This window comes from Symphalangus syndactylus, chromosome 16, assembly GCF_028878055.3.
Source record: "Symphalangus syndactylus isolate Jambi chromosome 16, NHGRI_mSymSyn1-v2.1_pri, whole genome shotgun sequence".
NCBI lineage: Eukaryota > Metazoa > Chordata > Mammalia > Primates > Hylobatidae > Symphalangus > Symphalangus syndactylus.
The window spans coordinates 18089709-18113154 of NC_072438.2; the positions used below are offsets into that span (position 1 = coordinate 18089709).

At 54.9% G+C, this 23446-nt stretch overlaps 1 protein-coding gene across 3 annotated transcripts in view; it reads right to left on the reverse strand.

Annotated features, from left to right (window-relative positions):
- Positions 1 to 889: 889 nt before the first annotated feature.
- WDR1 (WD repeat domain 1) overlaps positions 890 to 23446 on the reverse strand; it is a 41222-nt gene continuing 18665 nt past the window's right edge. Inside the window, exons 5-15 of one of the 3 annotated variants that reach the window (XM_055245467.2) lie at positions 22904 to 23084; positions 13718 to 13795; positions 13347 to 13427; positions 12758 to 12991; positions 11824 to 11911; positions 10413 to 10569; positions 8754 to 8841; positions 5438 to 5548; positions 4307 to 4480; positions 3858 to 4002; positions 890 to 2040 (exon numbers count right to left, since the gene is read on the reverse strand). In XM_055245467.2, coding sequence (XP_055101442.1) covers positions 1934 to 2040; positions 3858 to 4002; positions 4307 to 4480; positions 5438 to 5548; positions 8754 to 8841; positions 10413 to 10569; positions 11824 to 11911; positions 12758 to 12991; positions 13347 to 13427; positions 13718 to 13795; positions 22904 to 23084 — 1444 coding nt within the window. In that variant the 3' untranslated portion in view covers positions 890 to 1933. Of the gene's footprint in view, positions 2041 to 3857; positions 4003 to 4306; positions 4481 to 5437; positions 5549 to 8753; positions 8842 to 10412; positions 10570 to 11818; positions 11912 to 12757; positions 12992 to 13346; positions 13428 to 13717; positions 13796 to 22903; positions 23085 to 23446 lie in introns of all 3 variants that reach the window. The other 2 variants (XM_055245468.2, XM_055245473.2) reach the window with 2 other exon arrangements.

Below are 23446 nucleotides of genomic sequence, written 5' to 3' on the forward strand. Positions count from 1 at the left end.
TTTTTTGATTTTGGGACTGGTGGCTTTTCCCTCTTCAACAGATTTTAAAAATACATAGTCAAATGTATCACTTCTATTCTTTACCATTTTTGTCATTCTTAGAAACACTCGTGTTTGTGTGACTAAATTCAGTATTTTCTTGCCCTCTTACAGTTTTTGCTACAAAGACAAGGTAAGCAAGACTATTTTTGTCACCCAGTTTTATCATCACCATTTACTGAATGGTTCACCATTACCATTGATGTGAAAAGTACCTTGTTCCTAACCCAAAATACACATAGGAATAAAGTCATTTGTGGACTTTATTAAGAGGGAGCCCCAGCTTCAGATGTTATAGACTAACATTTTATCCCCTGACTTTTCTAAGAAGCAGTATCATTAGACTCTTTGAAGATTTTTTTTTTAAATTGGGATTGCAAATTTAGACAACTTTACAATTGTTACAAAAGTACAAAAGGCACTTTCAAAGAACAGTGTCTTTCACTTTGCAATGAATTTGGATGTTTGGGAATTTGATTTTTAACATCTAAATGTATGCTATTCCTTACCTGAAAGCTATACAGGCTACTAAGAATTTGAGAAGTAGATGGGATATAGACATCATCTAGTCCAGTGTTTTCAGTTGACAAAGAAACTTAGGCCCAGAGAAGGGCAGGGATGTGACCCACGTCACAGGGTGATCTGGTGGTATGGTTAGGAGTGGGAACCGAGGGTTCCAGCCCTTTCTCTGGGGCTTCCCTTCCACCACACGATGGATCTGACAATCCTGTGTTCCAAACATTTCCTGCCTGAGGCTGCTAAGACCTCTGAAGCCAGGAAAATCCCACAAACGTTCCTCCCCACCCAGACGCCCCACGTACCCCCATCACACAAAGTCAGTGATCCACAATGAAGAGAAAAGATATTTAATTATTTCTCAGGCTAATCTCTTAAAGCGCTCAAAGTGTTTTCACAAGTGCAAGGGGAGGGATTGTTCAAAGCCAACATTTACCAGTGATTCCGACACACGCAAAAACACTCCCAATCACGGTGCTTTATACTTACTTTTAATTTCTGCACTGAAAAAGAAAAGGAAGGTAAAAATGATGACAGATTAGTTTACAGTGACTTCATCTTTGTCCTTAAATTAACCTTTGCTCTTGAGAGCAGAAGAGGGAAAGACGGGAACATCAAAGCATGATGGTGAAATGGTGACTAAGACACCTCGGTCTGGCTAACAAGGGTTCTAAAAACCTGGACACGGTGCCGTCAACGCACTAGTTTGTAAACACTGACAGGCAACAGTTAAGACACATTAAAAAAAAGGAAAGAAACCAAAACAACCCACAATTCCATTCTTAAAATCAAGCACAAAATCTGACAATGAAACATATCCAGGGGTTGTGTGTCCCCATCTGATCTGGAGGTGGCGCTCTGAAGGCAGCCACAAGGTTTGAGTCACACACTAGGGAGACAGACATCTGCTTAACACAGAATTCCGGCTTTGCTGAACTGCAATGCATATTCCCTCTTATCACTAGTACAGAAATGTTCTGCAGGCAGGAACATGAGCCCCCCGGCTCATTCACCTGTACAACCTCCCCTGACAGACAGTGAGAGCCACGGTGGGGCCAGTGGCTCTGTGTGCTTTGGAGGCTACTGCCTCTGGAATGTTCCGCATTCTCAAGGTTTGGTTGGGCTGTGGGTTTTAGTTACGCGCCACACATTGTTTAGGTGCTCGCTTTATTTTTCATGTGCAAACTGTTCCTGTCTAAAGCTTTCAGAAGAACGTGTACAGACACCCTGCAGAGACAAGGGTCACGACGGGGCCCTCCTGCCTCTTGCGGTGGGGTGGAGGAATGGGGGCGCGTCACAGAAATAGAGAAATGACATGTTCTGCGGCAGTTAAACTCTAGTCCCTGATTCGGTCCACCCAGAGGCGGGGGTGGGCTCCTCAGTAGGTGATTGTCCACTCCTTGACAGAGGCGTCATGGGAGGTCGTGACCAGCGTGTGCTCGTCCAGCCAGGCCAGGCTGCTGACGTGGTGCAGCCGGTGTGCATCTGGGAAGAAAGGGTGAGATTTAACAAAAAGCCAAATTTCTCTGCATCGATGTACATCTTGGACTAGGAAGATGGAACGACCTGTGCCTAAATCATCTCCAGGGCCCCCAACAAAATGGCCACGAATCATTGTAACTCAGGAGTCTGGCACGGTGGCAGTGGGGCTGAATTCTCTGCGTGACACTCCTGAACCCCGCGGCCAGGTACCTCGTTTTTGTGTGCTGCAGGGTAATTAGCAGCATCCCTGGCTCCACCTACAGATGCCAGTGGCTCCCTCTCTCCAAGTCTTGACAATCAAGTTCCAAGGGAGTGAAATAACAATGTCTTCCTATGTATAAAAGGGATGCCATGCAGACAACACACAAACAGCTACACTGTATCCATGCCCTATTAAAATGGGGCAGGCATGGCAACCAATAAGAGGCTGGAAAACACAGGACTGGGGGGATCACTGACTTTCCCCTCTTGTGACAGTCACACCGTGGGTGAACAGATTTGATTCCCTATCATCTTGCCTCCACCCACCCGAGATGCCAACAGTGAGGCGGTGCCTGTGCGCTTATGGCTCCTCTGTGGCTGGCTCTGCCTATGAAGCCCAGGGAGGCTCCCAGCTACAGTCAAGGGGGTTCCCACTAGCTCTCTGCTCCCCAGGTCTGGGTGGCCCCCAGCCTCTACATCTGCAGCCCCACCTAGACAGGGTGAGATTCAGCCCCCACCCCTGCCTGGCACAGCATACACCCTGATGCAGAAAGCCTTGACCTGCGGGTGGCACAGGTGCCTCAGAGTGCCTTCAACCACCAAGCATGACTTGGCTGTTAGGCCAGGCTTCAGCGCTCTGTCCACATCACCAGGCTGGCTCTTTTCCAGGTGCACTATCTGTATGAGAGAACCCGACGCCGAGGTCCCTTCGTGTTTGGTGGCCTGTGACCTCACAGTGAAGACATAGACCCCAACCCCCTAATCTCTATCCGACTAGCTCTTGCTGTATTTTTTTCTGGATCCATTTCATTCATGAACTTGTTTGATTCTCACTACCAGACTGTCGACTGCCTTATAAACCAAGACAGACATTGAAACCTGCTTTGTGTCTCCTCCCTTCCAGACTGGGCTGCATTCCCTCTTTGCCTGTCCCGCACCTGAAGCCTGCAGCTGGGGAATGGGCTCTGGGGCGTGGGCTCAGACATTTTTAAATAGGAAAGGGCCCCATTAATGTTTAACACAAAAGGATGTCTTCAAGGAGAATGGATGAGGGGACTTGACCACACACTGGGAGGAGAGCGGTAGGGGGCACTCGGGGAGGGGAGGGTTTGGACAACACAGAGCTGCCTCCCCATACGTGCGTGGCCACGTGGGGACATCACAACCCCCATAGGGAGAAATGATGACATGCGGGGCTAAACACAATCTACTGTTACAAATCATTTCACCTGTTTCCTTTTTAAATGTGGCTACCAGGAAATTTCCACACTACATGAGGTGCACATTATACACTGGACGTGGCTGTCTTAGGGAGCGGGAGACCCTGGTCCCAGGTGGGATTTAAGGGATGAGTGGGGAAAGTGAAGATGTCAAAAGTGAGGTCTTCACTCAGCTCAGCAGGTGTCCTGTGCGTGGGACCCCCGTGGTCCCTCAGTACGGCCAGCAGCGCAGCTGGTGCTTGCTGGAGGGAAGGAGACCCACACCTCTTCTGGGCCACCTGTCTACAAGCACAGAGGCTACTTAGCCCTGGGGACCGCAGCCAGGGGACAGCCAGTGAAGTGGCCTGTGGAGCCCTGGACCATGGGTGGTCCCTGCCAAGGCCTGGGGGTGGAAGTCACCTTGGATCTTGACTCTGGTTTCCGGGTCACTCAGGGTCCAAACATACACCATCATGTCCATGCCACCGGAGGCAAAGTGTTCATTGTCTGGGGACCAGGCCAGGCAGACGATTTTTGCATGGTGTCCATAAAAAACATTGTTCTCCTAATTGCAGGTTGAAAACAAGAGAGGTGGCAGGTCAGGTTCAGACCACAGTTGCCCATATCACCTCGCTTACCCCTCATGGCGACAACGAGGACCCAGGTTTCTCAGGCTCTAACTCTACGCCAGTGACCCCTGCAAACCCACTGACTCCTCAGAAGCATGGCACGAGGGACCTGCTACTTGTAGAGGCAAGAAAGCTACAGCTCAGACAGGCTCAGCTCAAGGTCACCAAATCACGGATAACCTCCCACTGCCACCTGCACCGCCCAGCACAGGGACAGAGGAGGAGCCCGCCGCCACTCACTGAGTAGCCGTCAGCAACGCTGAACACTGTGACCACTTTGCTGGCGTCACACACTGCGAGGAAGGCGCCGTCATGGGAGTAGGCCACATCGGTCACGGGGCCCTTGGCCTCTAGGAGCTTGCCCTCATCCTTCAGCGTGGTGCCCAGGATGGAGTACAGGCGGACGTTGCCATCCTACGGCAGGGATAGAGAGGAAGTGAGCCACCCCCGAACACACACACCACACCCACCCTTTGTGAAGGGAGGGGTCGAGGGCTTAAGAAACTGTGCCATTCCCACTGACTGCTGCTCTGCCGGGCCCATGCCAGGCGCTGGGCATGGCTCTTCCTGTGGATGGGCCTGAAACCTACGCAGCTCTCTGAAAACGGCTGTCGGTACCTCGGGGCACCGCTGGTCTCCTGAGGCCCTCAAGCTGGCTGGTGGAGGAAGCCACTCCATGCCCTGGTCACATCCGGCACCTAAGGACCCGGCAGCACGTAGACCCATCCAGCCCCTAGCATGGAGGGCACCGCCATGCCTGCTGCAGGACTGGGTTATCGGAGGGCTGCCCTCCTGGGCTGGGGAGGGGAAATGAGCTCTTCTACAAAGCACTCAGGACTTGGCCAGGCACACTGTGACCAGGCCACACACACAAATTCAAGGACATGAAAATTACACCGAGGCAGAACTCAAGGGAAAGTGTAAAATGCCTGGTTAGCACTGCACCTTGAAGATGCTGGGAAATTTCTGTCACTCTTCATTCAACCTATGAGCCGAGCACGGCCCCAGGGGATGCCATTCCTTGATTTCCTGACCTGCTACCTTCTTGCACTCCACCCACCACTCATGGGGCTGGCTCTGAGCCCTAGCTGTCCCCTCCTTGGCACTCCTTCTACCTCACTGTCCACAGTCTTGTGGGCACCCAGGCAGTGAGGTGGGGGAAGTGCCGAGGAGGGCAGGGGAAGGCTCCAGCTCTGGGTGGCAGGAGGTGGCTGGGCCCTAGAGCAGGTCCCTCGCCCCCACCGCCCCCCCCATCCTTCCCCTGACCCCTCGCCTTCCCTGAGACAGCCCCGGTACTCACACAGCTCACGCTGTCCCCAAATCACCCAGATGCCAAGGACAGAGGGCACAGGGGAGAGGAAAGCGACTTACCGCACCCCCAACGGCCACTGTGTCCCCGCCGGGGTGCACTGCCACAACTTCGGGCTCGTAGCCGGGGTTGTCGATGCTGAAGCACTTCCTCTGATCCTTCAGCAGGACAATCTGTGGCACACACAGGCAGCTGGTCAGGCGGTCCAGCCCTTTGGGACAAAGCCCTCAGTGGCAGGAGGGGTGCATCCCTGTTGGGGATCACTGGAGCTGGGTTTGGCTCCATCCCCAACCTCTTTGCAGGGCCACCTGGGGCTCTGAGCCACACCACCTGGACTCAGTCCCAGCCTTGTGACCCTCAGTCAGGTGGGGCAGGAAACACAACTAACTGTGACCATTACTGTCATCACTACATTACTTCCACGGCTGTCACCACAGCACCACCTCTTGGAAAGTCACTTGGCCTCTGAAACTTAGTTCCTCCAGTCAGTGAGGGAAATAAACGCACTCCGCTGAACAGTACTCCTAGGCGTCAGGATGGGAGCACTGGGGAGCAACAAGGCCCCAAACCAACAATGCAAAAGAAGATGGCACACGGGATTCTAGGTCCTGGCTTCTTAGAACAAAAGAAAGAAACAGAGTTCCTCAGCGCGTGGTTCTCCTACAGCCCGGGGACAGGAGGAGAACCTCGTGGGGCCCAGGAGACAACACAGGCACCCAGCTGTGGAGCATCCGCCTCTGACTCCAGCAGACTGGCAGTGGAGCTGCAACACTCTAGTCTACAGACACACTCTGCTCTCCACCCAAGCATGACTCGCAGGGGGAGAGGGACAGATGGCAGCACAGCACAGTGGCCTGGAGGCCGGTGCCTACTCCCTGGGGCCGGGGTCGCTTCTCCTGATGCCCCAAGACCACTGGGAAGCATGCACCTCTCATGGTGGCTGCCACACCAGCCCCACACTGCCTTTACTCCTGACCTGCTTGGCGAGAAGGCAGGAGACCGTCCTCAGCGTGGGCTGAGCCATGCCGGTCAGCCCTCAGAACTGCCAGGGTGCCAAGTACTCAGGTGTCTGGGCTGCAGTGGGGACACCCCCACGGCACACTGCTGACTGGGCAGGGCTCCTAAGACTGACAGACCGAGGCTTGACCCCAGCACAGCTGCTTGCTGGATGAAGGGACCGCCCATAACCATCCTGGGCCTCAGTAGCCAGTGATGCCTGGCTGTCATGAAGATGGGAGTCAATGTTCAGGGTAAGATAGGTACTAACAACAGTAAACAAAAACAGCAACAGCCCCTGGGCACGTGCCAGCGCTCTGCTGTGAGTGTTCCAGCCCCACGAGGCAGGGATTGGGTTCCCCGTTTCAGAGGAGAAAATGGGGTACGGTGCTTATGCCGCGCGCCCAAGGTTCCAGTTCCCACAGGCTGAGCCGGGACTCGCCCAGAATCCAAGCCTCAGCACCCACACTGGGCCTTTGCCTCTGGCACGTGCAGCAGAGGCCTTCCTTTTGTCTCCCCTCCTTGTCAATTCTTCCGGTTCTAACTTACTCTACCGCTCCCAGACAGAGTGGCCTTCATCTCTTGAGTTTTGCCTTTATCCCAGTGTGCCCCTATCCACGCCACTAGCTGTCATGAGGGCAGGCAGCCTCTGCCCCTACCCTCTGGGCTTCTGTTTCTGCGTGGATTGTGGGTGGATCGGGATGAATGGCAGCAGCGCCCTGACTAAAACCTACTACTGAAGACGCACCTCTGTCATCTGCCTGGCTCTGGGGGTGGCCTTACCTACTCACAGGTGAAGAATGAGGGCCTAAGCATTTGCTTGAAGCTTCATCCGACATGAGACTTGAACCTGGTTGTTTCCTGATCTAAAATCCCAGGCCCCTCCCAGCACCCTCCTAACCCTTTGACTGGTGACAGGGAGCTCTGCAGAAAATTCTGACCCAGAGCAGGGGTTCCAGATGCCCTGGGAGGATCGGGTAACAGCAGATCCCAGCATCCTCCTAACCCTTTGACTGGTGACAGGGAGCTCTGCAGAAAATTCTGACCCAGAGCAGGGGTTCCAGATGCCCTGGGAGGATCGGGTAACAGCAGATCACAGAGAAATGCCACATGAGGAGGTGCAGGGACCTGGAGCCTGTCCCCTACACACCACAACCCTACCGGGGTCCTTTCTAACCTCCCAGGTGGCAGGCGCCACCTGGGCCCGTCTGAACATCCTCTCAGCCTCAGGGGAAAGGGTGGCCTATGATGACCACAACTTTACAGATGAGGAAACCTGGGTCTGGAGACACAGGGCACTCTGCCCTAGGCCTCATCCCCTCACCCACAAAGCCCCATGTGCAGACCCCTTGGCTGGGAAGAGCCCTGCTGTAGAGACAGGCCACCTGCCAGCCTTCTAGAACTCTGCTTTGTAGCATTTCCCCCAGGCCTCGAGGCACTCCATGTGTGGATTCTCTTTGCACCTCCCCACCCCCACTGGCTGTCCAGGCTGTTTGCAATAATTACTTGGCAGGGATTTCTTATTATCTAGGACACAGAGAAATCCACTCTCCCTAAAGCAATTAAGTTCACAAGGCAAAGGAGGGCCAGAGGGTCCTGAAAGCAGCTTTCTTTAGCAGGGCTTGCCACTCATGCCAACAGGTGCCCCTTGCCTTCCCCGGTCTACATGCCAGCAAGCCTAAGCCCGCCAGCAGATAATATATTCTGCAGGGCAGAATTCTGTATAAAGTGGGTCAGGCTTGGGTCTCAGGTGGCTTTGGTCCGGATATTCCCAAGGTGTGCAGATGGCCCCGCTGTCTGGGTTGAGAAGCCAGGCTAGGGAATCAGGTGCTACCCTTCTGCATGCGGGAAAGTACCAAGCTGCTCTAAGCCTCAGCCTCCTCATCTGTAAGAGGAACCAAGATGGTGTGAGGAGGCTTACATGTACTTCCTCATAATCACCTGGATCTGTGAGTGCTGGGGATGGGAAACTAAGGCTCAGAGAGGGTGAGGTAAATGCCAGAAGTCACACAGCTACAACGCAGAAGGGCTGGGATGTGAACAGGAGCAAAGGCAGGCCCACCCCACAGAGTCTCTCATAGACCTTACAGGCTGACGGGCACGCAGCGTGGTCTGAGGCTTAGAGACAAATCCCAGCTCTGCCCTCTGACCAGCTGCGGCCTTGGACAACCAACTTTTCCATTCCGTGCCTCCATTTCTTCATCTGTACAACTGACAGGATGGTGGTGAGGATTAAATATGTGAGATCCCTTAATGCAGTGCAAATGAGCACTCAACCAAAACACTGGCTAGAGCAACTGTCAACTGGGATGTGAGTCAAATTCAGCAAGCAGGCACCACACAGCTGCAGGCTCCGACCCAAACACTAAGCCAGGTCCCTACCTGCCCAATGCACACGACCACGGCGTATCCCCCAGGGCCGACAGCTATGCACTTTGGCTGAACGTCCAGTTTCACAACTCCTTGTCCGCTGTTGAGAGAAAGGAAGCACATTACTTCGACACTGCAGCAGCTCAGTGTAGGTATGCATACATATTTACGTTAAACCACAGCAGTTTTGCTCCTTAGGAGAAGGCAATTCTACTGCCATCTGTACTGGAGAGACTTGCTAAAATATGGGATGGTAGAAAAAAAGACCCATGACTCTGGTGCAAAGAGATTATAAATAATAATGGGGGCCCGGTGGGGGAGGGGTGGGTAGGAGTGGCAGGAGGCAGTGAAGGGCATTGTTTATGCTCTTATTTATCTGTGGTAAGCCCTCATTACACCCAGATGTGGCTTTTTTCCCCCCTGTCTGTTGGCTAAAGACTCTGGAGTTTACTGAGCACAGACAGAATTGAGCTCTGCTCCCTAAAATGGATGGGTAACTTTTAAGAATCCGTTACCTTTAATGGGTGAAAATCATGTTATCTTTAGCCTTGGCCAATGCTATCAAAACTTGTCCTAGAAAGACTCATACACACAAACTTCTTGAAAACTGAGACAATCAAGGAAATTTCTGTGTCACTGGGCCAAGTGTGGCATCCCCAAAGGCTCCGCAGCAAGGTCACCAGGCCAAGGCTGGCTCTGTAAGGGCCTTGCCTTCGGTTATCTGGCCCAGGGAAGACCTTTATGTTAAGAGTGGGGTCATCACAGGGCAGTAGAAAGAGGACCAGGGCCCAGATGCCTGGGCTCTGGGGCCGCTTCTGCCACTCATCGGAAGGCCCAATTTACCTACAGATGCCCAGTCTGCCAGGCAGGCAGGCAGGGCCTGTGCTACAAGGACAGCACACCTGCTAGGAGCTGCGTGCTGCACCCTGTGCCAGGCTCCCATCAACAGGCCCCAGGAGTCCCCATCTCTCAGGCAACACGACTTAGGCAGGACTACCGGGTCACAAAGGGGTCTACACAAGAAATGTAGGGTCAGAGGAGGGGTCAGACCTGGGCGTGGGGACACTGGACGTGCAGTGGCCTCGTCAGGGCCTGGATCATTTCCCTTACAAGTCCCTCCAACTGCATTTAGGACTTCAGATCACTTGCAAACTGCTACTCTCCTAGCTCCACTGACTGCCAATCAAAGGCCCAAGAGCAAAAACAAACAAGACATTGTCTTTTAACCAGATCACTGTGTGCCCATCTCACCCTTGAGCAGAAAGGGAATGCTGTCTTGTACTCAGCACCTGCCTTGTGCCAAGCTCACCTAACCCGCAACAGCCTGAGGCAGGCTCCACTGTACCCGCCTTTACTGATGAGGAAAGGGAGACAGGGAGAGACCGCAGCAGGTTCCCGAAGAACAGGGCTGTAATCTGCTGCCCCTGCTTCCAGGGCAGAGTCCACACCTGGTCGTCATCTGTGGGCAAGAGCATCACCCAGACCACCTGGACCTGTAACACAGACCCTGCTGGGCTCAGGGCTGACAACAGGAGAACAATGCTGGGGACGGGGCGGGAAAGGTGAAAGGAGCAGGTGAGGCGTCCTCCAGAACAGGAACTGCTGGAGGCACAAGCCCTCCGCGGGGAGCTGAGGCTCATCCAGAACCCCCACAGACCTGAGTGCTCTCACCTGTAGTCCCGCAGCATGAGGCTGGTGTACCGCACGGTGTCGTCCATGCTGCAGCTGATGAGCTGCCCCGACTCGTCCACAGTCATCCTGGACACCTGGTTCGTGTGGCCTTTCCCAGCGAAGGAGTCGTTCTCCCCTGTCTCTGAATCCCAGTAATGTAGGGCAGGGTTAAGGAAAAGCCCGGCTCCCGGGACTGCTGGGTGCTCTCAGGTGTGGCTTCAGTCCTAAGATTCTCCGTTTACATCAACAAATGAGAATCTTATTGTAAACGGACATAACCATTCCCCCTGGGAAGCCTGCAGTGTCCACTGTTGAAACATTCTTAGGAAGGGTATCTGAAGTGTGGGTGCACCACACAGGGACTGGGATGAGGCAGAAAGGGAGCCGTGCTGGAGGCCCACCGGGGACCAGCAAGCCGGGGAGACTCCGGGGTCTCCTCTGCTGCTAGTTATCAGGCAGGCGCACCCCTCTGCCTGGGTAAAGAAACCCCACATTTCTTTACATTTCGGGGGCAGAGGGTGGCATGTCTTCCCTCCTCTCCCAGCACTGGGGGGATCTCCTTGGGTCCTGGACAGTCCCTCTGGGAGGTACAGCACATGCAGACCAGAGCTATCCACACACAAGGCAGTCTCCAACACAGCATGGTGCTCAGGGAGGGCAGCAGAACAACACACAGCAGGTGCCATCATCAGCAACGTGTGTGGGCATCCCTGCCCAGGCACTCTGCAGATGGTGGCTCCAAGGTTCAAGACAGACCCGTGAGCAGGGTGTCACCAGCCCCAGGCCATGCAGCAAAAACACAACAGAAGCCCCCATCATCAGGGAGAAACCAGGACTCATTTAAAGAAACCCAGACAAGGACTTATAAGGGGGGACACAAACACCTCCAGAGAACATCACCAAAGGGCCACGAAGCACCTCGCAGGAGCTCCAGCCCTGGCTCTGTGGACCACAGGCTGCGTGACTTTGGGGAGGGCGCGTTAGCTCTCTGGGCTCTGGTTTTCCTATTTTTAAAACAAGGGGACCCAACGTAAGGGTGTCCAGGTGCTTGTGAATTCTAGGAATCAAGAATCCCACCATGTGGAGTAGGGCCAAGGCTGGCGCCAGCTGCCATTGGCAGAGGGAGTGGCAGCCCAAGCTCAGGGCCATTAAGCCACACTCTCAGGGTTGCACGACAAGAAGGGGCTGATCAGGTCGGAGCCGCCCATGGCTTCTCCTCAGCATAAGCCCTGGAGCTGCCAGGGCCCCATGTACAGACAGGCCACCCCTAGAGGCCACACTGGTCAGAAGAGCGTGTAGCTGTGGCTGCAGCTGAAGCCACCTGGCTGGCCTGGCCTCTGGCACCGTGGGAACAGGAAATATCCCCCTAGAGCCAGCAGCTCCGGAGCCAGCTCTTTGAGTCAAAGGATATTAATGTGTCCGTCGTGGCTCCCAGAGTAAATGTAGGACTTGCCGCCATTTTTATGCACCGTCAGACACTGGATCGATTTACTGTGACCCTGTGGAGGAGACACACTGGGCGGGTAAGCTGAGGACACACTGCCCTGCCCTCTGCTACCCGCTTTCCGCCAACAAAGCTTCTGGGTAATGGAGGGGGCGGACGCCCCTCAATCCATGGCAGTGCAGGTGTTCTGAGGCCCCAGTATCCCCAGCTGCCTGAATGCATGGCCCACGAGCCCTAAGAAATTTTCCAGTGAACTAACAGTTCACACTGATGAACAGCTGGAGCTACAAGCAGACTGTATTTCATAGAGAGCATTCTTAAAGCTAGAGTCAGGCCTGCGGCCCCTCACCAGGCAGGTAATTGTTTTCCTGCAGGACCACAGCCGCTTTGTCAACTGTGTGCGATTCTCTCCTGATGGGAACAGATTTGCCACAGCTAGTGCTGACGGCCAAGGCCACTGCTCTTGCTCCTCCTCCTGCCCCTGGACCTCAGCGATGCCCCGTCACCTGCCCTGGTGCTCAGTGAGCTTCTGCTCTTGCCTGCAGTTGGATAAAGCACAGGCTGCGCACTCCCAATTTGGGGAAAGGCCGAGCCCTGCAGGAAGTAACCGCTTTCAACAGCTGGGGGCGATGGCCACTGCCCTGAACCACTAGGCCTGACTCTCCAGCTCTCACAGTAGCTCAAGGGGAACTTGGCACCTGGCCTGCCACCGTGGCTAAACTCTTGTCCCAAGAAAGCAACCAGCATCCCAGCCTTCCACCAAAACCCTAAGGGCCAAGGAGGCCTGAGGACACCTCTCTGGCTTCCACCTGGCCTCCCCTCGGTTCCCCTTCCTTGCCAGCCACTCTGGTCTCTTCCCTGCCCACCCAGGGGGCAGAGCCTTCCCCAGGGCAGGCCTTACCTTGATGATGCGCAGGGGTTTGCTGGGGTTGTTCTTGTCCAGATAGTTGATGTACCCGGACAGGGAGACACTGAGCAGGTGGTCCTTCTGCCATAGGCAGCCCAGCTGCTGGTCCAGAACTGTGGAGCCCATGGGAAATGTGCTGACCACGGAGTTCACGTTGACGTCCCAAATCTTGGAAGTTTTGTCCCCAGAAGCAGAAAGCAAATGGGTGCTGTCGGGACTCCAACTAATCTATTCAGAAAAAAGCAGTGTGTCATGTACCAGAGGACTACAGACTGGAGAGAGACCCCAAAAAGCAGCTTGTCCACTGCGACTGTTTCTGAGTAGGCCAGAAGGAGCCCAGAGAGGGGGTGGGACATGAGTGAGGCAAGGACAAAACCCGCCTCCAGGTTTCCTGTTCCAGCCACTACCTTCTCCCATCACCTCACTGCGACCTTAAAGCTTTTCTGGGCACAGGCATAAAACCGCCCCGACGTGTAGCCCCTCATTTCAAGTTTTTGTCTAACTCCGGAGTGAGTATGGATGGACTGACACATGGACTCGGCCAAATTCCCACCACTAGGCCGGGAAACACGCTCATACTCACGGCGTAAATCCCACCGTCGTGGGCCTTGCTTCCGCCCAGTGCGCACACCTTCTCCCCAGTCTTCCCGTCATAGATGTATATCTTCCAAGAAATAAAAACGTGTGGGTCACGTGTGTGTGAACACCCTCTAGAGTAAGCAGTTTCTCCATGGACTGTGGCTCTAGAAAATCAGGGCTAATAGACTGAGCTCCCAGTGTGGTTTAAAAGCAGACATGCATTTACTGGGCTCTGACGACACGTCTGCAGAGGTGTGGAGGGCGACGTCTAAGTTCTGCACGTCAGGACTAGCATTAGGCAGCCTGTGGCTCTGAGCAGTCACAGGAGCAGGCAGACAAGCCATTCCCCACCCCAAAACCCATCCCAGCTCTTACCTGGCCATCAGCACTGGCTGTGGCAAATCTGTTCCCATCAGGAGAGAATCGCACACAGTTGACAAAGCGGCTGTGGTCCTGCAGGAAAACAATTACCTGCCTGGTGAGGGGCCGCAGGCCTGACTCTAGCTTCAAGAATGCTCTCTATGAAATACAGTCTGCTTGTAGCTCCAGCTGTTCATCAGTGTGAACTGTTAGTCCACTGGAAAATTTCAGAGCTTAAATAAACATCCCGGGCAGTCTCTCAGTGGAGGGCAGGAGTCTGCTCCAGCCTACCTGCCACGCTGACCGCTCTACCTGCTGGGAAAGCTGATCAGCCCGAGCCGAGGCAGACCACCTCCAGTTATGCCCCCCACAGTGAGGTGCCCCCAGCAGCCACCCTCTTCCCTCTGGGCTCTGAAAGAGCTCAAGCCCCGATCCTTAAGCTTCACGATGACTGAGACCAGGAGGCCTCTTCCTGGAGGCCCCAGCCCCGTCTCACTCTGTTGCCCAGGCTGGAGTGCAGTGGCGCAATCTCTGCTCACTGCAAGCTCCGCCTCCCGGGTTCACACCATTGTCCTGCCTCAGCCTCCCAAGTAGCTGGGACTACGGGCACCCGCCACCACACCCGGCTACTTTTTGTATTTTTAGTACAGACGGGGTTTCACCTTGTTAAGACAGGATGGTCTCGATATCCTGACCTCATGTTCCCCCGCCTCAGCCTCCCAAAGTGCTGGGATTACAGGAGTGAGCCACTGCGCCTGGCCAATAATTAACTTTTAAACAAAGGTAAACAATGATTATGACCTTCATCGACAACAAGAGCCTGAACGACTAAAGGGAAATGACATGACTTCCAGGGGCGACTCTGTTACTCGAATAAGGAAATGAATGCATTCTTTCCTCAGTCAACAACAGTCTATATCAGAGAATGATCCTCTAAACAAGCAGTCGCAAAGCTGCCAACACCTGCCCTGCCCTCTTGCTGCCCACCTGCAGGCGGCGCTAACCCAGCAAATGCACATCCAGTGCTACCAACTCTCTCGGCACAGGAAGGGCTCGCTGCTCAGCGGGTACGGACACTAACCTTCAGGAAAAGCAATTCAACCCAAGGCGGATAACCTACCCCGCGCTCGAAGTAAATCACAGACTTAATTTTAAAGCATGAACTACCTGTGTGGGGGACCTGCGCATGTTTGATTGTGTAATGTTTTCAGTTGAACTGTGCCTCTCCAAAAGACATGCTGAAGTCCCAACCCTGGGACCCCATGAGACTTTATTCAGAAATAGGGTCTTTGCAGATGCAATCCAGTTAAGATGAGGTCATTAGGGCGGGCTGTAAATCCAGCAGGACTTGTCCTTGTAAGAGGGAAATCTGGACACGGATACAGAGTTGGAGTGAAGCTGGAAGCAGAGATGGGAGTTCTGCTCTCAAAAAGTAACCCCCAGGGCTGTCAGTATCTGGGAAAGAAAAGGAAGGACTCAGAGGGAGTGCGTCCCTGCCCACACCTTGACTACAGACTTCTGACTTCCAGAGAATAAATTTCCATTGTTTAAGGCACCCAATCTGTGGCTTAACAAACTTTGTTATGGCAGCTGCAGCAGACTAACACGTCATCAATGCTGCCTCTGACACTCATGTAATAACCCACCAAGGTGAGCTGTGCCCATTTCACCAATGAGGAAACGTAGGCCCAGAAAGAGGAATCAGGTGCCTGGGGTCCCAAGGGCCACCCTCAAGGAAATCGATGTCCCCACAAAGTCCGTCAGAGTCAGCAGAAGATACAGACACGGTTCAGTCTGGCAATGTCCCCAGGGCAGGCAGTTCTCGTAGAGAGGCCCACTCCCAGCCCCAGAAATCTCTCTAGGCCCAAGAGTGATGCGACCCCAGAGCTGTGGAACGAAGCAACCCTGGGCTTCCTGCACTTCAAAGATTAAACCATTTCCTCCAGCCAACAACCCAAACTTGCTTGCCTCAGATGAGCCTTCCTCAGGGTGCTGCCAAGACCTGCTCACGGCTGGGATCAGGCTGGACACAGGCCCAGCAGGCCCTGGCCCTGCACCTGAACCAGCATCTCCCACCTCATTGACCCGTGTTTTAACTCAGATGAAAGCCCGAGAAATCACACATTCTGACAAGGGGAGTCCTAGTGCTCCTCGGGAGCTACTGAGGGCAACGACAGTCACGTTTCCATCCCAGTGGATGAGCAGATTGTCCTCCCTGCCTCATTTCAGGGAGTGCTGTCATGGTGCTTGCATTCCGTTCTATTACTGAAGAGCTCGTCCTCTGTAGGTTGTGGTCACCGCCCACGAGGAACAGGGATGGAAGCACCAGGCTGGCTCAGTCTGAACTTGGGCTCAGGTCTGTGATCAGCTCATGAGCGATGGGGCTGGCGAGCCCTTTGCCTGCCCCCAGCACCTGGGTGCTGCAAGGCTTGGCCAGGCAAGGCAGTGCCGAACTACAAGGCATGCAGTACCCAGGCGGGCCCAGGGCTCACTAGGAGATGGAATGGGGGACACGGGACTGCACAGTCCTCTCTGGCTCTGGTGCTAGAGGTCACCCTTCCTTGTGTTTAAGCGCAGTTCTGCATCTTGCTTCTTTAGTTCCTTTTGTACCTTTTTCACAGTTCTAAGGCTGGCCTTCTTTGCTTAAATGGTCTGTGTTGTAAGTTTTCTAGCATTTCTAGGTACATGAAGTTGGGGAAAGCAGTTTCCCCAGAAGGCCCGATCCACTCAGCTGCTGAGAGTGAAAACCAACTTTCCAGATGGGGCTCCGGGGCCCTCCAGAGACGCTTTACCCCCAGAGGGGCCATGGAGAGCCTGTGGGCAAATTCTTCACAGGAGAACAGCAGGCCTGGAGCTGCTGGTAACTCAAGCCACATCACCTGCACGAATCTGGTCTCCAGTTTCCTGTCCAGAGCTCTCCTCTCAGCTGCGCTGGCTCCTGGGCCTTGGGCAGCTGCTCGGCAAGCCTGGGGGTGCTCCAGCCCAGAGTCATCTCAGAGGTCAGATCCCTAACTCCGCAGGCCCATTTGCAACCCCCCTTCTGCTATTACCCACCAAGAGGGAGCCGTCACGCACTGAGGGCCTGTTCCCGTCGGGGTTAGCCGATGGGGTCCACCTCCTATCTGTGTCAACATGGCCCATGGCCCCTTGTCCATGTCAGCCCATAGGGTCCACATTCCCTGTGTCAAAGGGCCTCACAGGGCAGTTCCTGAGAGAGCTGCAGGAAGGAGCCGGCTGCAGTGAAGGCAGTGGTGGGAGGGCCTGAGGCAAAGCCCTTCCAGACCCCCTGTTGGGCGGGGGGTGGACATGGGTGTATGCACCACTACTCCTTCCAGATGAGGTCACACGACCTTGACCATGACATAACCACAGCTCGAATCCTAGACCTCTGACCAGCACATCGAGTTCTCTCACTGCCCAACTCCCCTTCCTTGGCCAGCACAGCCCCGCCTTGCCGCTAACTTCGCACTGGCTCCTCCACGCCAGCCTAAGCTTCCTTGAAGTGCAGTGGGCCAGGGAGATGGCTGGGCCTGGCTGACCCCTGGGTCCTTCTGACGAATGAGTTAAGAACTGAGAAAAGAGCTCACCCCAAATGCCCGAATCACCCAAGCCCAGATGAGTGGGTGCGACAGTGGATGCTGATGGCTCTTGCTACAAAATGGAGAAAACTACTCAGCCACTGTTCAATTCCAACCTGTAACAAGTGCCCATTTCAGTGGCTCCCTGAGGTCAAAACATGGACATTCCTACTCCAATTCCAGGTCCCAGAAGCGAGGACATTCCTGCTCGCCCAAACCCCAGGACCCCAAATCCAAGTCTGTGGTTCACCTCTGCGGACGCCTCCCACAGGCTCTGGCAGGGTGGTGTCATGTGTCCCTCCCTGGCCCCAGAACCCAGCAGGGGCAAGGGAGGGGCCCAGCACAGTCCAGGGACGCAGATGCCCCTCGAGTAGCTCATCCCCATCACCTTTTCCTGCACCTCGAGCCGAGGAGTCCAAATGCAGAGACTGGTGTCTGCTCCTGAAATAGCCCCTTCAAAGGGAGAAGCCGTGAAAAGTCCATTAACCAAAAAAAGCGAGGGCTAAAAATAGCCCTTTCCACAGGGAGGCCAGGCCAGCGAACAAAGAGGGAGAGGGTTTGGGGAAGCTCCCAGGGAGTTCAGGGGCAGCAGCTTCCTGAGGCTGCCCTCACTGGCCCCCTGCCTCTGTCCCACCTCAGCCAAGCAGCGGGGCTGCAGCAGTCTCAGTCCAGCCTCTTCCCTGGTGGACAACCCACAGTGTCTGGTCCACACTCCTGCCTGTCCTCCCTTGCAGCCAACACACAGCCAAGACTGACCTGTATTCAACGAGCCCCCCTCGCCACAGTCCTCACTCCCTCCCACCAATATGCTCCCTCTCACTCAAGGCTTGAAGCATTGAGGTCACAATTAAGTACCACACCCATGTCCACATCACAGAGCGACAGGCCCCAGCTGGCCTGTCTCCAGCACACACACGCTCACTACCTACCTAGTCAGCTCAGGAATCCTCTGGGATCCCACCCCATTTCCCCCAGCCTCAGCTGACCCTGTACACAAGAGAACCACAAGCCCACCTTAGGCTGTTCACATGCCTATGAGCTGGTAGAAGGGGACAGGCTCTCAGTCTCCTGTGCCCAGTCCCACCCCACACAAGCCTAGCACAGGCCTCCATGACCCTTGGTCAGTGGGTGTTCCCAAAACACCTTTACACCGTGACCTGCGAGGCTGGCTCTGGCCCATCCTTCAGCCCACCCATCCCTCCCAGCAGACTTCCCTGCGAAGTGCCCTAGGGCAGCCCTGCAGCCCGGCCCACTTAGTCGGGCTGAGGGGCACGAAGGAGCTACCTACCCACCTGCCTCTCCTGTCACCCGGGACGGGTCAGCTCAGTCACCATGTTTCCTGGAGAACAAGAACCATATGAAGGGACAAGAGGCTCATCCTAACCGTCCTTGGGGCACCTACTGGCCACGTGACCTGGGCCAGGTCACCCTCCCTGCTGTCAGTCCCCAGTTCTCAGGAGTCAGCCATCAGCCCAGTGAAGAGCAAGGCCAGCCGACAGGAGGAGTGGTACGTGCTGAGGACAAGGGAGGGGGTCCTGCATGCTCATCACAGGGGCATGGCCCAGGCAGCCACCATACATGCTGGAAAGGCTGAAACATCTGCTCTCTGCCGTCTTGAGTAAGGAAACAGGAAAAAGAATAACCACCAGAAACCTTGCCTGTTTAGAGCTCAAATTTTCCTTATCTATCAGGAAGGCAGCACTTCCGATAACAGCCACAGCTGAGGTTTCCTGCCCTGCTTGGCTCCAGCCTCAAGTGGGAGAACTATGTGAGGTATGAGGTCCCTGCAGGGCAGAGGCGATGGAACAGAGGGAGCAGTGGCACCCCAGTGAGGGAACCCAGGAGTCCTCCGTGCTGAACATTTTCCCACCTAGAATCACAGCTTGTTAGATTTGGCAGTGAGCTCTCAGTTCCGCATCATGAGGCTGAGCCCCCAGGATGACACGCTGCTCTAAGTAACCATTTCATTAGACACAAACTATCCGGTGCACCACTAACTCCTGGGATCTAGGACACGCACACAGCTGTGAGCCACACTCCAGAGGGGGGCGTGTGGTCATCCTAGACCACCAACTGCTCACCCGACTGGAGGAAGTGGACGGCCAGAGAGGCAAAGAACCTGGCCCAAGTAATGCGCATGGCGAAGGCAGACAACAGAGAGAAACTCAGTGGGGCCTTTAAACCCATCCAGGAGTACCTATCCCAGGAGCCTGCCTGGCATGAAGACATCCCCATGCGTGAGATGGGGCAAGGCAGGGAGATGGTCTCGCCACCCTCCCCTTTTCAGGCCATGGTCAGACCCTCTGACGGGAACCTACCCCTGGGTTCGCAGAACGTCAGCGCTGGAGACTGAGACCACTGTGCCCAGGGTCTCCTTTCAGAACCGTTCTCCTGTGATCCCGGGAGTTACTTCCGCAGGTCACCCACCACGTCTTCAATGTCACTGGGTAGGGATGAGCCGGCACCCAGGCTTATTCCAGGCCAAATGTTCCTCCACTCCCATCTTTCTGTAGCCTCATTCAGGTTCAGGCAAATGAAGACCAAAGCTGGGCTATGGTCCCTCAGGATGAGGGGCACACAGGGGAGCCTGGCTCAAGCTGAGCCGGGAGTCCACACTCACTCTGCACAATGGGCTCTTCAGCAAAGAGGAAAAGCCACATGACCCCCAAACATGGGCCGGCGAGATGAAGGTGGCCTCCCGGACTCCACAGGCAGGGCCCCTCTTGTTTTCCTCTGCGATGCTGCTTGCATTTCAGCTCAGGCACAGCATCATGGAGTTCTGCTTCAGCTTGTACTCAAACGCCTTCAGAACATGCCTTGTTCCTTTTCAAGGCAGCAGCTCCAACTCGACCCAGCTGGTCCCTCCACAGTCATACGCCAGTCCCTCTCTCACCCAGGTAACTAAGGAAGCACCTGCCATCCCACCTCTGCACCCTCAAGCTCAGGGCAGTTTCCTGGTCCCAGCCACAGGGGGCCTCTACAGGGAGTGGGTGGGGAAGGTGCAGATGAAGACAGGCCCGAGTTGCCACCACAGCTGCTCATTCTCAGGAGGGGAGGAGCGGCAGGCAAGGCCACCACGGCCTGAGGGCTGGTGCGGAGGTGAAGGCAGCCAAGACCCAGCCGTCATGTGCTGCGGAATGAGAGATCTGGGGAAAAAAGACCACTGCTATGTGGATTTCACAGTAAGTGGAACTTAATTCCCTCTAAAATAAAAAATGCCCAGACATAGTTTTAAAATCTTTTACTATAAAAGGCTCAATTAATTCCTGAGAACTTCCACATCCCAGGCTTTCCGACCGCATCAGAAGAGCCCACATATGGGAGGAAGCCCAGCGATGCTCAGCCTACCGTGTCCTCAAAGCCGACTGTGGCTGGGCCTCACGTTAGCACTCACCTCCTCTCACTTCCCCCAGCCTGCATGCGCTCCCTTTGTCTTGGGGTTGGTCCTGGAGAGCATGACCGCAGCTTTCCTCTGGGGTCCGGAGGGCTTAAGTGCAGATACACACCAAAGTGTATCTGCAACTCAGAAGGTATTCGGGGGCAGATGTGGGGTCCCTGAGCACCCTTCCTGACCTTCCTATGCGTGGGCAGTTGAGCCTGCACATGTCTCCTGAGCATGTGGATGGTCACTGCTGCCTCTCACACCCTCCCTGTGGCTGAGGGTGCAGCATGCAAGGGTCACTGTCACCCTGTTTCCAGGAGGGCCCAGAGGCATGACTCACCCGAGGGGGGCACAGGCACCTAGCTCTGTGCCAGGCCACAGCCCTTTCTATTTCTCCCAGGTCCTCAGGCAGGGCCCATGGTTATGGGTTCCACAAAAGACTTCAAGACACATGGTGGTACTCACCCTGGAGCTGGGCTAGCTGGGCAGACATTTGTACCCAACACTCCTGGGCCAGGGCAGTGGGGTGAAGTCCTTTCTGAAGTTAGAAAGGACAACTAAAGAGAAATAATGTTCTGGCCAAGCCCCCAAGCAAGCACACAGGGGCACAGCAGCCTGGTGAAGAAGGCAGGCTCCAGCCCACCCCTGGAACAAACTGGTGCCCCTGACCCCGCTGAGCACCCTGTGCTGGGTTTAACGCACAGCTGCAGAGTGGAAATGATCCCTCCCAGGGCAGGCAAAGGAGCCCCCACCCACAGCCAGCTTCTGGCTACCACAGAAGCCTCTGAGCTGCTTCCTCCTGCCCTGGGCTGAGACGAGGTGTGCTGCTGACTCAGTATTACTCACCCTACTCTGCAGTGCCTCCACCCTAGCGAAGAAACATGGCCTGAGGCCACAGCCTTCAACACAGCTCCCCAAATAGCCAGGTCTCTACTACCTACCCACTAGGTGGTAGCCACAAGAGCAGAGTCTGAGAGCTGCCGCATGTTCAGCTGCATACAGGGAGCCTCCCTATGCTTTCACCTGCCCAGCCAGGCCCAGCTCAGCCTGTGGCTCCGTGACAAAATGAAGCCTGTTTCACTACAAAGGGGGCATCCTTGGAAAGCCCTCCTGTACCCTAAGCCAAGAACAGCCTCTGGAAATTCTGCCCACTTTGTGGGTCCCGTCCTCGCCCTTTCCAGCTGCACTGTGCAGGCTATTTATGATTCATGGCATGATGTCACTAAAATGGACAGTGCTCCTCACTGAGCTACTTTAAGGACATGATCTCATTAATCCTCCATGAGGCAGACAGTGAAACCACTGGCGGTTCCAAGAGAAGGAGTCCCGAGACCTTGGTCCAATCTGCAAAAACAACCTCCTCCAAGGACATCAATAGTCCCTAAAATGTGCGTTTCCAGGTCCATTGTTCTCATCCATCCTCAGCGCAAGCACAAGTGGGATGGGGAAAGCCAGGGCAGAGCCGTAGGACTGTGCTGAGACCGGCTGCTGGGCTCCTCCCCTCACTCCAAGGCTGGGGCAGGAAAATGGGCATCACAGATGCTCCAGACCTGCCAGGTGGCTCTCCTACTTCAAATTCATAGTCAAAACCCTCAGATGCTGCTGGCCCCCGCACACCCCCGTCTTGCAGAAGGGAGAAGTGAGGAGGCTTGGCAAGGCCTGGGTGCCTGTCTAAGGCGGGGCGCATGCACGGCGTGGGCCTCTGAGATGCTGCCAGCTACACCCAAAGCCTGCCGCATTTTTCTGGCACATTTTTCCCACAAAGTATCTTTCAGTCTTCTAACCGTTTGTCACTTTGCAGGCGCATCACTGCCCTCACTGTCTCTAGGAGAGACCAATCTGGATGTCCTGCAAGCTCCTTTCCTCTGCCACTTTGGTGGCTCAGCTAACAGCAGGCCCTGCAGGCTACCCTCTCTAATGAGCACCTCCAGCCCCAGATGCTTGCCTGGTTACACAGCCTCAGGGACGTCCTTGCCCCAACCCCTGACAGGCGCACACCATCCTAGGGCAGGGCCCTTCCTTGTGGGAACCATCCATGCCCAGCTGAGGGCCTGGGGAGGATGAGTGCTGGGTGGGGGAGCCCTCCCTCTCTCTGCGCACCCCTGGGAGCCCACTTCTATCTGTGTATCATGGCATACGTGGCATGCGCTGTGGTCTCTGCCATCAGCATCTAAACAGGCTCAGCCTCTGCTAGCCTCATATACAAACCACAAATTTCACCCAAAAAGTAAGTTCACTTACGCCAATTGTGAACTTGAACTTGAATGGGGGTCCCTCAAAGAAGGCCGCGCAGTTATCATCGCTTCCCGTGGCCAGCCGGTATGGCCGGCTCTGCTTGATGTCCACGCTGTTGATGACTTTGTTGTGTCCTGTAATCTCGCCCACAGAAGAGCCACTATCCCACAGGAAGACTGCTCCAAACCTTGACCCAATGACAAGAGTAGAAGACAAAAAAAAAAAAAAAAAAATCAATCCCAGAAGGCTGATAAGCAATCTGATAGCGGAGCTGCCAGTGCACAGAGAATGGAGTGACTGTCAGCAGGCAGCTCAGAATGCCACAAGGACAAATGAAGGAAGCACTGGGGTTCTGGCTCCACGAGGCATTTGTCCAAAGGACCCAAGAACAAGATGGGGCAAGCTGGCGCCTTCGGGAAGGGAATGCATGTGTGTGTCTGTGGGGCCCCACGCCACAGGGCCCGGGGCTATCTTTATGGTTTCACCGCTCTCCTTACAGTTCTATTGGGAGGGAACAGTTACCTTCCCCTACAGGAATGAGATGGCCCA